At 41.6% G+C, this 12,500-nt stretch overlaps 1 protein-coding gene across 4 annotated transcripts; it reads right to left on the bottom strand.

Moving 5' to 3' along the window:
- Positions 1-210: 210 nt before the first annotated feature.
- pan2 (poly(A) specific ribonuclease subunit PAN2) lies at positions 211-11,196 on the bottom strand. Of its 4 annotated transcripts, none has more exons than XM_029156316.3 (26): positions 11,073-11,196; positions 10,285-10,607; positions 9,968-10,137; positions 9,715-9,835; positions 9,518-9,595; positions 9,174-9,444; positions 8,700-9,045; positions 7,596-7,692; positions 7,313-7,432; positions 7,079-7,198; positions 6,843-6,971; positions 6,507-6,706; positions 6,241-6,389; positions 6,038-6,144; positions 5,758-5,856; positions 5,585-5,673; positions 5,153-5,297; positions 4,930-5,067; positions 4,763-4,822; positions 4,593-4,683; positions 4,363-4,520; positions 3,094-3,237; positions 2,547-2,726; positions 2,301-2,394; positions 1,668-1,871; positions 211-1,554 (listed from the first exon to the last, which is right to left on the bottom strand). In XM_029156316.3, exons 2-26 carry the CDS (start codon positions 10,570-10,572, stop codon positions 1,520-1,522), a joined length of 3,633 nt encoding a protein of 1,210 aa, XP_029012149.1. In that variant the 5' UTR covers positions 10,573-10,607; positions 11,073-11,196; the 3' UTR covers positions 211-1,519. The 4 variants fall into 4 exon arrangements, with proteins under 4 accessions (XP_029012149.1, XP_029012152.1, XP_055366163.1 ...); XM_029156319.3 differs by having other exon boundaries at positions 10,285-10,580; positions 11,073-11,146; XM_055510188.1 differs by lacking the exon at positions 11,073-11,196 and adding an exon at positions 10,866-11,021 and having other exon boundaries at positions 1,680-1,871.
- Between the last annotated feature and the right edge of the window lie 1,304 nt (positions 11,197-12,500).

Below are 12,500 nucleotides of genomic sequence, written 5' to 3' on the forward strand. Positions count from 1 at the left end.
AATTATTTATTATTTAATGTCATGAAAGACTAACGTACCCAGCACCACCTACAGCCACCAGATGGCCCAGTTGTATAACGATACACAATGATGCTGGTGAGTGAAGTTTGGTGGACTCATTGACTGTAAGTAAAACTAAACTCATTATTCATATAATCGAAATAGAGTCAGGTTGTAAGTAATGATGCAGGAAATTAAATGACAGCTATATGACATCAGAAGCACTTTACTCGGTACCAAGCAGCTTAAGTCTCACGGTACATGTACACACTACTTACTATTTGGGCATCTGTTAAACTGTCATGTAACGTACCTGCAGTAAGAGGCTGAGAGGTGCAGCTTTCAGGCAGGGTGTTTGGTGCCTGAACATCTGTTGTCATAGTAGCAGCACCTGATTAGTTCAAGGATTTGTGGGATTTAGGATTTCTGGTATTTCACTGATTCATTTCAGTAGTCAGTCATGATGTTAAGCAAGTACTGAGCCTAGCCTACTCTTGAAACTCTCACTGCCTTTACATGTGCTGTGTTACATGCAGTGTGATGACCTCGTGTTGATTGTTTCTACCCAATCTGAACCACAACAGGCTTGTTTTATAGACTCATTTCAATCAGGTAAACTAGTTTGAACAGAAGCACATTCTGTGACATTTTTGATGCAAAAATCATCAAAGATGCAAAAGTGCAAAGAGGAAGTTTCTTCACAAGAACAGCTGCAAACACAAAGCACATTCTCAGAGAAAACGGAGTTGGGAGGGGAATTCAAGGCCGGATATACAGCTAGAATCATCCACAGCAGATCTAGATTTTTCTGGATTTACTTAATACAAATTTATGAAAACCCTGTTGGCAAACGTGTATTGGCAAGAAATACCAGTATTGTGAGAACGAAGATATCTGAGCATGTTCAATAACATCTGGTTTAGCTTATCATTACAAATTACCAAGCCAGCTTCCTTAGACACATAAAACTGACTCGTGTGTTTCGGACTATCCACCAAATGCATTAACTATGTATTGTGCATCGTGTCCAGGGTGAACCCTGCCACTCAGGCAGCTGGGATGAGCTCCAGCGTACACACAACCCTGACGAGGACAAAGCATCAAAGTGAGTGATTATTAGTTTAAAATGCCCTAATGACAGAGAGGTACAGTTAAAGTATCGGCATAAATCTGAAGCACACATTAAGTGTCAAAGTGGTCAGAGAAGCAGAAACACATGCTTGTAAAATAGATTTACCCCTTTCTGATACAAAAAACTATTTTACAGTGCTACTTATGATTCCTTTATTAATAAATTCAAAGTCATAGAATAATTTTCCTGCTTACTAGAAAAAAAACTTCTAATGTCGAGGAGAAATTTTGATCAGATTAAAACAGTGCGCAGGAATGGACGATGCAGGCAGCAAATGCATGTATTAACCAAGTACAAAACTAAATGCAAATAGGAAAATGTGACCGTTGCTGAACAAGCAGAAGATCAATCAAACGCTGTCCAGTGGGGAAAAAGTCACAGTGCAGCTCACAGCCCCATCACAGAGGGAAACACAGCAGCACCTGTTGGAGGAAGAAGAGTGCTTTCAATCCACGCAGTTTCTCATAAAGGCCTCAAGGCTAAACTCGTTACTACAGATGAATCGCTCCGCATCTAATTCGCTGTTATGCCGTACTTTTTGGGCTACCTTGACCATCTCCGGTGTCTGCATCTGGGACTTTCCAGTCTAGCTGCCGGCCTTTTTCGTACAGTCCCTTCAGAACCTTCCTCACTTCGTCGCTCCCACCTCCACGACTTAGTTCCAGGTACTTCCTGTACAGCTGCAGGGCCGTGCGTGCGTCCTCTATGCTGTCGTGGGTTTCCCCCTGGATGTTTAGGTCTGTGAGCAGGAGGCGTGCCATGAAAAGTGAAATCAGGAATGACTAGTTACCTTGATTCCAACGACGGCATTTCCGTCAGTTAGCACAAGATTACAGTATGGATACTGGGAATTAACGTGAGGAACGCTTCAGTGCACAAACACATTTAAAGAAACAACTTCATTATTCAAAGTCAGAGCAGACACACTGAATTTACACAACCGCACATCAACTCATGATCGACTGGCACTTAGGCCTGTCCTCAACTTCATCAGCAGCAGCGGTATTTGTAAATGCCTTAACATTTAATGAAAGGCTCAGTCTTTCACAGTCTATTCATTTTCTTTGTTTCACCTTCAAAATCCAACAGCCCCAAATATTTAGGAGTACCTGCAGCTGTTTTGGCAGATTTTATTCTAACATGCAAACATACATCTATGTTCCCTTACCTAGAAAGTACCAGGCAAGAAATCTCAGAGAAATCATCCTCTTGCGTGGCAAATGGAAAAGGTAGACGGTGTCGACCACTTGGTCTTTGAGAACCTTAAATGTAATAAAACTGAAAGTTAGTTTCATCAGATGTGACTGTTAGAGGGAAAATCTGTGGCGAGGTGTTTTTTATTACGCACTGCCATGCAAATATTAGTACTGACTGTAAAGCAGACACCAAATCCGAGTACTATGAGAGATCATACCACTAAATTAATAACCCTGAAGTCCTTCTGTAGGCCGTGACCGACAAAGCGAACGCCGGTGTCGATAAGGAAGCGCAGCTTCAGGTAGGTCGACTTCAGAGTGGTCAAATGCTTGGAAGAAATCTTTGCATCCAAATCTCCTGGTTTGATGCCAGAGTATTGCGTCAAATAGTCGACCACCTGAAAGAACAATGACGTTTTAGTGTGGAAAAATAGAACTGTATGTACAAAGTGAGCAAGGTCATATAAATAATCCACAGTAAGTGTGTGATCAGTCAATTTAACAGAACTACTTGAATTCCAGGTAGGTGCCATTCAAAAACCATCCTCATTGCGGCTTTGACTCTTGACTGACGTCAGAGGTCTCCTGTCTAACATCCTGGTCCTTCTGCAGGCGATCACCTTTATCATCGGCTAAAGTTTGGTGACCTTAAGTGTATCAAATTCTGCTACAACTGCATGAACCCTAATGGCTTAATAAGACTATATATGTATAAGTTTGACGTGATAATGAGGTTTGCCTGATATTTAGTCCGCAGCTTCTCACCTGCTCCTGAGTGGAGATGTAGTCATCAATGAACGGCACGCCCTCGTTGGGCCCCTGACCCCTAACACAGGTGATCCTGGCTACAGACATCTGACTGGGCTTAATGGTCGACTTGGTTCCGTCACTGCGCAGTTCTGCCTCTTCCTAAAGACACATTGGTGAGTTTAGTGAGAAGGTGTGAATCATGACATGACTTTATAAAATGGTGAGGTCACGGTTTTAACTGGCACACGTTAGCACTCTGTCATTATTACTACATTCATCCTTCCACCTGTCTGCACAAACACGTGAACCGGCACATAATCTTTGGATCTGTGAATTTCCGACTGTCTGGTGCTGTCAGCAAACACAGCCTATCATCCTCTTGGATCATAATAATTATTAATGATGATAATGTAATTTAAAATCTATATTTTGTGGAAATCAAGTATCATTTACAAGTTATGCATTAGACTTTTCCCCAAATTCAAAAAAAATCCCGCCAGCGACAAACATTAACCAGACAAAGCAGAACAGAGGAAAGAAAATAGTCAGACTAAGACCTAAAAAAGGGTAGACAGCTACTAGCTAATGAAACCAAAAGCATCCAAAAAGATAAGATTACCATTAACGAAACAGATTCATATTTACAGCCAAGACATTAGCATGGCTGAATTTGGGGATTTTCACAAACTTAATCATCCTGATTTCTCCTGGACACACACCTCATTTTAACTTTTTTTTTATTTTATGACCCCAAGAGATTCCACAAAAACCTCATGAAGCTCATCGAGAGAGGAGTGCGCAAAGCAGCCATCTAAAATAAAAAATGTTTAAATGTGTTTAAAATAAAAATGTTTAGTTGTGTACTACATAATTTTACTGTTCATTTACAGTTTTGAAGCTGTCAGTAAGAATCTACAATGTCACGAAAGTCAAGAGAAGGTTTTACTGGTAGTGCATTAATAACAATGGACAGTTGTGCAAAGTATGAAAACGTAATGTTTTATCACAAATGCCTGAGCCTAAAAAAAACTGCTGAAACTGTAGTAAGCAGCAACAGCAGCATCACCGCTTCTAGAAAGACTGACGTGAGTGATCTGCTGCTTTATGTCATGGACATGTAAACATTAACTCAAACCAACTGAACCAAAGTCGTGTCTGCAGGTTAGCAATCCATGCAAAATCCGTCCCACCTGTCGGTAAAATAAAACTGAAAGTAACACAAGCTACCGTTTCATTTCACTCCAATATCTGCTTATTTCATTCCAACTCACTGGACACACTGACCTGATTGAGGGTGACAAACTCTGCATCCAGCCCCACCAGGTCACCAGCCTGCGGCATCTCGCTGACCATGAGCGGGATGAATGTGGCGTGACTCTTCCTCTGCTTCCGAGCCAACGAGGCCTCTGTCAGCAGCACGCTGGCATCGATGGGGTTCTTAACTGAAGCACACAGCAAAGCATGAGCAGGTGGATGAGGGCAGTAAAGGCAAACCAGGATGTCCTCAAACTTACTGCGGAGGTCGTATTTGGTGTGGTAGTTCCTCTTGGCGTAATACAGAATGGCTGGAACCTTCCAGCTCAGGTCAAACTGTGCAGCTTCAGTCTGGAGAAGAAATACCGGTAGTTTATTGTGACAGAAACATGAGGTTTCATTAGCATAATGTAAATGTAGAACTTTTTACCTTGTCAATTGGCTCAATTAAGAAGTCATTAAAGAGATACCACTGTTGATGTGTGACCCCCTGCATAGAACACACCATTACTTCAAAGGTAATCTTCAAACACAAACCTGACGGGGCCCAACTCTGAACAGTGTCAGGTGAAATTTTCTTATCTGAGTCTCACTCGCCTCTTTTCTTTGATGGTAGGTTTCTCCCACTTTGATGTGTGCTATCAAGTTGCCACCAGTGCGAGCATCCAGGACGTGAGGCACCGTCACCACCAAGTCATACAGAGAAGCGCCGTCCGCCTCTTCAGCCGCACTTATCTGCCCAGACACCACATAAGAAATCATTTACGGTTACATCAAACTTTGAATTTAAAAGTCAGAGTTAAAAACCTTTGTCATTCACCTCCTCTCCTTCAGGCCAACTGCTGATCTCCAGACCCTGACTTTTACTTATGGACATTTTGAGCGTGAGAGGGATCCAGACGTGCCGCAGATCCTCGGCCCGAGTATCAAAGGTGAAGCCTTCCATGCTGCACAACTCCTCCCCACTGGACAAGGACATTTAGTCAAATAAAAAGTAAAGTTGCAAAGTCTGTCAACAGATAATGTTTACCAGCACAGTTACAATTTCACTGCAACTCTACTCTAAAGAGTACAATGCTGACACAATTAGTCAGTGCGAACTAAATGTCTTTGGGTTTAGGATCACTTTTCCAGCAGGAAGAAAATGTGAATTATTTTAGAAAATCTGAAGCAATTCCTGGACTGTACTTGATAAGTATAGATAAATCTAAATGATTACTAATGAACATTATTGTAACTTTAATAGTCTTACTCCAAGCACCACTCAGTGGGCATTGGTGGAGGTTCTTTGGGCTTTGCAGGTTCCATTGCTTCTTTTTGCATGGCCTTGTTAAAAGCATACTGTCAAGCACAAATATAAAAAAGTCATGTTCATTTATTTATTAAACCTGCTGGCTTGTAAACAACACTAAATGAAGTTTGTACCTCTGCCTGGACCTTCCAGAACTCGGCCTCTTTGGCACTGTTCACTTCACAGTTTATAACCAGAACATCTGGCAGACATCGAATGTTGCGTGTTTGTACCTATAGCGGTTCAAAGAAACATTAACACACGTGAATATAGTAGAGGCTGATTGATGCATTTTTATTAAATAATAAGCATTCAAGTTTTATTCATTCATTTGTAATTTCATCTTTGAAACTGACAAACCATTTTGGCTGCAAATTAATAAGAACTGTTAGGTTTGAATAAAAGCTAACTCACCGTGGGTTGGTACTTCTCACAGTTTTCACACCATGCCTGAGTGCTTTGCTCCAGACAGATACTTTTCTTCAGAATCTCAGCAAAGTCATACTCCTTTATATTTTTTTCTGGCATGTGAAAAAGATATATATTAAAAAAATGCCTTATTTTGTTTTTTTATTTGCAGGGTCCGTGCACAGTGTGTGAAAGCCCCTTGAATTCACCTTGAGAATTCTGATCGGGGTAATGCATTGTGAAGAGCAGCGTGAGTGTGGAACGGACCGTCTCTTTGCCACAGCGACACAGGCTGCTGTTCTCAACTTCACATCCAAACAGTTTTCCGATGACAGACTCACTGGAGGAACCCAGTGAACTGCAGGAGTATCATTGAAACACACAGAAGTACCAGTAACTATTACATTTCCCTTAAACTGCTTCTGCAGAGCATTTGTAACTGAAATAAAAGCCGACGTGCGTGAGCTGTTCCCACCTGCTGCTGGCTCCCCTGTAGGCCTGTGGACCCTCCTGCTCCTGTGTCTCCTGGTGAAGCTGAGTGAGGATGAACCGGTTCCAGCTTTGGATCAGGCGTCCGAGTCTGGCTTTTCCCGTTTGCTCATCGGAATCTGCAAGAATCAGGCCCAGCGCCGATGCTTCAGGTATTGTACGAAATGCTCGAAGGAAGTTACTGGCCTGAATAAGGAAGAGAAGGATGAATGGCTGAAGTTGTTGATCAACTTATTGCACAGTATGTAGCTTCAATACAATACGTATAAACCTCCCTGTTATGTATGAATCAAGTTTCTCTTACTCAAAAAAACATGTCTACCTGACATGGATCTCCCCGTGACAAATCCAGCATGTGGAAGAGAAAGCCAAGCTCACAGGCCAGACAAAACTCCTTCTGGCACAAATGATTCTGCACTAGACACCGAATCGGCTCGAGGAAGTATAAGACCTAAATTACCAAAACAAAAAACACAAAAATCGCATTTTGGATGGTTCTGAACAAAAAAGGGACAAATGTTTAAAACAAAATTAGCCATCACTTTCCCACTTTCTCACCTGAATCATACAGTTGCAATAGGCGTTGGGGATGTGTGGCTCCAGGCCAGCAAACAAGGTTCTGTTGTAATGTTTGAAGTCAAAGTCTTCTAATCCAAGTTTAGAGTATTTAATCGTGACCTAAACAAACAAAGATATGTCTGCATTTTATTATTTATTATTTATTATTTAATTTTATTTTATTGTTGTTATTAAATCTGCTTAGTATAAAAATAACAACACAGACACGCCAACCTTTCTGTACTTCTTTGGCACCATATATAAGTGTGGTTCCTCATCCCGTCCAATAGGTGATTCAGGAACCTGGTTGTAATTATCGTAATCAAGCTCCACATCTTTAATTTTATAGGGAACCTGAAATTAAGAAAGAATAGAGATTTAAAATGCATCCAAACATGAGAATTTACACCATTCCCGTGTAAATTCCAATCAGTTATCTTCACATTTTGCAAATGCCACATTCTGTTAATGACTTCTGTGAATTGGCTAAAGGTGCAACTAGCATTTTTTAATGTACCTGGTTACGAGGACGAGCGCGAGGATTCGCAGCATAACCAATAAAACCTACAGTCTTCATTGTACGCAGGATTTCAGGGTCCACAGGTGGAGCTCGTCTGCAGTAGAGAATGTGAAGAAATGACATGTTTGTGTGGATGTGAAAATCACAGACATTTCATTTCATGTCATTTCAACAGCAGCAGAATGTATGTCTGAGAATTGGCATAATGTCCATAAGTCACCCTGCAGCAGTTCACTGTTGGCTTCACTGGTTAAAAGACAACCAGTGGTGTGATATACTATATTTCTACTGTCAATATTAAAATCCCGCACAAGGGTTGAATAACAATGTCTTATTCTACTTAAACTGGTAAATACTTTCCAACTTCCCCATCTTGTCCCATGCATACTGGTTCCTTGTGAAGACGTAAATCTTAAACGACAGACGTGTCTCAATGTGGATGCACAAAGCTTCCTTCAAACTGTTCAACATTTCGTTCCCTATGTGGTGATGAGTCAAATGGTGACATCACTTCAAATCCAGCAGAAAGCAGAAATGAACAAGTTCCACACAGTGATGAAATTTTTGTTTGGTTAGACATGTGCGATCATCTCCACAAGTCTTCCAGCAGCGGTTCATTGTGTTGGTTGTGTTATTCTTGTGTGTGTGGTTGCCACCAGGTAACATGCTGGCAACAAACCCCATCATAACCAACATAAACAACAAATTTTTCCAACTTCCTTTCTGCAGAGCTCATTCCCACACCATCTGGTTTCCACTAAATATATATTTTTAAGAAACGAGCGGAAAAATAGGTTCTTTTTAAAAAAATAAAATAAAATAAGCTATTGTTTAAAAACGCCGTCCACTAAAACTTTTAACAGAAATACATTTAGTTTGGAATTATTGTTAGTGCACAAGAGACTGACAGTACTACACTTTAGCATGTCACCTAGTAAGCTCATCTATACACAGGAAGAAGTTACTACACAGATAATTCTTCTTTGACATATTAATGGATTTTTGGTTGTGGTATTTCCATGAGATTTGTTGACAACTAGAAATTTTTAAGCTATCTAATGACTTAACATGCATGAGGATGAAAATCTGAGGCCGTGTTACCTGGGGCTGGGCGTAGCCAGGGTAGCAGGCCAGTCTGACAGCAGCGGCTCAGTGCTGGTCAACGGCATTGGAATGAGGGAGAGAGGCAGCAGGTCATGGTTCCAGTCCAGCTGAGGCAGCGTGTCCACGATGCAAGGCAGGGCGAACTCTGTCTCTCTGGAGTAGTCATTGAACGAAACCTCTGGAGCATCAGACCACAGGTGCACGCAACCCCCAGAATCTCCAAAGGCCAAGGCTTGTTTGCTGGACGACACGTCAAAGCTCATGAGCAACTGGCCCACGGTGTTGACGTGAAAAATGTCTGCTACATTAGCAAGACCAGTAGGTTCACAGAACTGGCACTGACCTGGAGAAAAAACAAGCAAGGACAATTGTTTTTTTTTTTTTAACATATTCAGGATATGATTTTACTGTAGGCACTTTTTTGGGTGTGATGAGAAAAGAATGCGGTTTTATAAAAGCAGTATAATATACCGGTCTGTGAGATGATCGCCAGCCGTGATGTATAGGTAGGAATGAATCGCAAGAAAAGAGGATCCACGTGCACCTGAAGAGGTGTTACTGCTCGCATCATGCGAAGGTCATACACCATGAGAAAACGATCACATGCTAGCCCATTCAGTCCACGGCTGGAGAACCCACACGCAGCCAGGAGGTTCCCGTGGACATCAAAGTCCGAGAGGCTGCCGGAAAACGCATCAAACTCGTGCTCCATCTTGAAGGTACGCAGATCTCGAAGGGTTACCTAGTTTTAACAGAAATGTGACTTGTGTGAACTTAAAAAGACATCTTTCACAAACTGATTAAGCAATCTTTACCTTGCCGGATGTGTGACCGCAGAAAAAGAAACGACTGGTCTGACACATGATTGCCACTCCAGGTAGCTCAACAGCAAACTGTCGAGAAAAGTCAATGCTCATCTTATTGTGGCTAATCATGTTATGTTATAGTCAGGTGATCCTGTGCCAAAAGCAGATAATTAGAGATGTTTATAAATTTGATTAGAGTGTCTCACCTTTTGGGTTTCTTGAACAGTATTCAAGTCCACTTCCACTACATAGTTTTGGAGTCCACCCATTAACAACATATTGTTGTCAGTCATAAGAAGACTATGCATATCTGCTCCTTCCTCCATCCTGGAATGTGTGTATATGTTATTAATAACCACACTGATCCATTAAGCCAATAATTCAAGAAATAATTACATTCTTTTAAATCTGCGCATTGTCAACAATATATCTGTGTGAAAACATTTTTGTGACACTCACGGATAATCAAACATGACAAGGCCACCACGAGTGGAGCATTTGAGGTTGCTCTTAGAAAGAAACAGCACGCCTGTTTCCAGACTCTGAATGTGTCGGATGTCATCTGTTGCATGCACTTGAAAAGAAGAATAGCGGCCCATTGTAGGTCCAAAAAAAGAGGCTGCGTGACCCTAAAGAACAGAACATCAGTCATTTGATATTCATTCATTCATTCATTCATTCAGTCATTTGTTAAATGAATATTAAAGAGAGTAACAAAGCTGAACTACATATCGATTAAATAGAAGTCCACCAGAAGCACAATAAAAGTGTCTTACTCTGTGGTTTCCCATCCAAAGCATTTCTTCTTGCACGTCAAAATGCGTCGCAGTAACTGGAACGCCAACTTCCGAAACCACAGTGTGCAGCTCGGAGAACATCCCCTCCATGAGGTGCACTGGTTCGGGGACTGTGACGGCCAGCGCCTCCGGATCGAGCTCCACACCCTGCAGTAAACTTGGGTTAAGGTGCGGGTCCAGAGAGGGCTCCAAACCCGCGTCCAGGGTCCCGTGGAGACTGGGCGAGTATTCCCCCATCCCACCGTCGAGGCCGTCAAAGTTCATCATGGACAAAACTAACGTCAAACGTCAAAAACGTCAGCCTGAAAAAATACAAATTACTTATCTACTTCATAGAGATAAGAACCTACTGGCTAGAGGCATTTTTACCCTCGATATCTGGACACGAGTCCAATAAATGTGTCAATCCCAAGTATAGCTTCGAGTCTATAAACTTTATGTGAGCTAACATTTAGCTAGCAGTTGCTAGCATACGCTAACTAAGGTCAGAACTTATTGCTAGCGGAAGCTTTTTGGTGTTGGTATAATACAAATATATATAATATAAATGGCAGGTGTACCTATTGTTTCTTTTGCCTACGATAGCATTGGTATGCTAACGCTAGCTGTCGTTCATGGTCCGCTAACGTCAGCGTTAATTGCAGCGGCTGACCCACACTGGGCTACGACTGGATTGTGCAAGCAGCACGTACATAACACTCAATGGCGTGCGTCACTTCGTCTTGTTAAACGGTTACATTGACATAACAATATAAAGTTACACCAACCTATTCATGGAGCACAGCTAAACACAGACTGGTCCATGCTCGCTTCATCACAACAATAACAGTCGCACGGACTAAACGCTTCCGGAGTCAAAGAGCGCGTTCAAGAGCGGCACGAACAGCGCGAAGCCGCAAAGCACCAACATCACGCAAGTACTAATAAAAAAAAAGTTTGTCTAGATGTCTTAGTTGTATTATCTCTATATATATGTGTGTATTTATTTCTAGCTCATTGTCAAATAGATAAAATTCCTTAAAAGAAGTATATGTCAAATTTGCGCATATTTGGGCAAAAAACATAGCGCTTACTTTCTGACTATTATATGTAATATATAGTTTTGAACTGTGGGCTTTGGAGCAAATGGGGGTATTTAAAATTTTCAGCTTAGGAAACATAAAATGTTTACTCCAAATGAAAGTGATAGGCGATAGTACAGAACAAAATAGGCTAATTTGGAGCTTAACTTTGATTAGTTTTAAAAATTGTAACATGTAAATGTTTTTAGAGGAATGGTTTCTAACAGTTCATCATTTAAAACTTCAGGTGTGGTTCATAGAAACAGACATGTAGAACGCATTGTGACTATTTTGTATCTGTTGAATGTCCAGTGCTTTTGCAGAATTCTTTCTATCTATTCTTTCCTCTTCAATGACGTTTTGAAATAAATAAACGTGTTTAACTCTCATGATAACAAATCTCTATTTACAGTCGTAAAATGGGAAAGTAGGAGGAAGTCTGAATTATCTATATAATGTCTTCCCTTGCTTTGAAGAACAACTTCTGATGAACAGTTTTGAAAGGGTTTTCACTGGTAGTGAAAAGGGGCTGCTCGTGGATACAAATGGAAAGTTTGTCCCATCTATGAGAAACATTTGAGGTTAATTATGGCCCAGAAGCGTTAAGGTTAATCTCACTTCCTCCGCACAGCCAGGTGTGAAACCTGATTAAATCAATCCTGTTTAATTGGTATAACACGCTAATGAAGATTAACAAGCACCGGTCGTAAAAAAAAAACATTAATTTCCTTCTCATGTGTTGTCATTTGTTAAAACCCCCATCCTTCCTGTACTACGCTCTGAAGTGATTTGCACTTAGCATGAACTCACCTGAGAGGGATGCCCATGAAAACCCCGGTTAGTCACAGCCTACGCATAAAACAGGCACAACTCAGGCCCACAACATTCATTACTGCCACATCACAGAGGCGAGCGCACCGCGGGACTCACTCACCGTAGCCGACTGACGCCCACCATGCATCTCTCTCTCACCACCGTTGCCGCTCTTCTGCTCGTCACAGCCGCGTCCGGCGCTCCCGCCGGTTTCCATCCGCACGATGCGTGCGCCGACGCGCGGAGCAGCTCTTTGGAGCTTAATCAAGTTGCCAGAAATGCGTTTATAACGGTGCGTTGCTTTTAAGGGGAGATCTGGTC

This window comes from Betta splendens, chromosome 7 (genome assembly GCF_900634795.4).
Source record: "Betta splendens chromosome 7, fBetSpl5.4, whole genome shotgun sequence".
Classification (NCBI taxonomy): Eukaryota; Metazoa; Chordata; class Actinopteri; order Anabantiformes; family Osphronemidae; genus Betta; species Betta splendens.

Coding starts and splice junctions, on each gene's coding strand:
- pan2 (XM_029156316.3), bottom strand. CDS start 10,572: ATGATGAACTTTGACGGCCTCGACGGTGGGATGGGGGAATACTCGCCC. Junction 6,707..6,842: donor CACGGGGAGATCCATGTCAG/GTAGACATGTTT, acceptor TTCCTTATTCAG/GCCAGTAACTTCCTTCGAGC. Junction 5,857..6,037: donor GTGAGAAGTACCAACCCACG/GTGAGTTAGCTT, acceptor GAACCGCTATAG/GTACAAACACGCAACATTCG.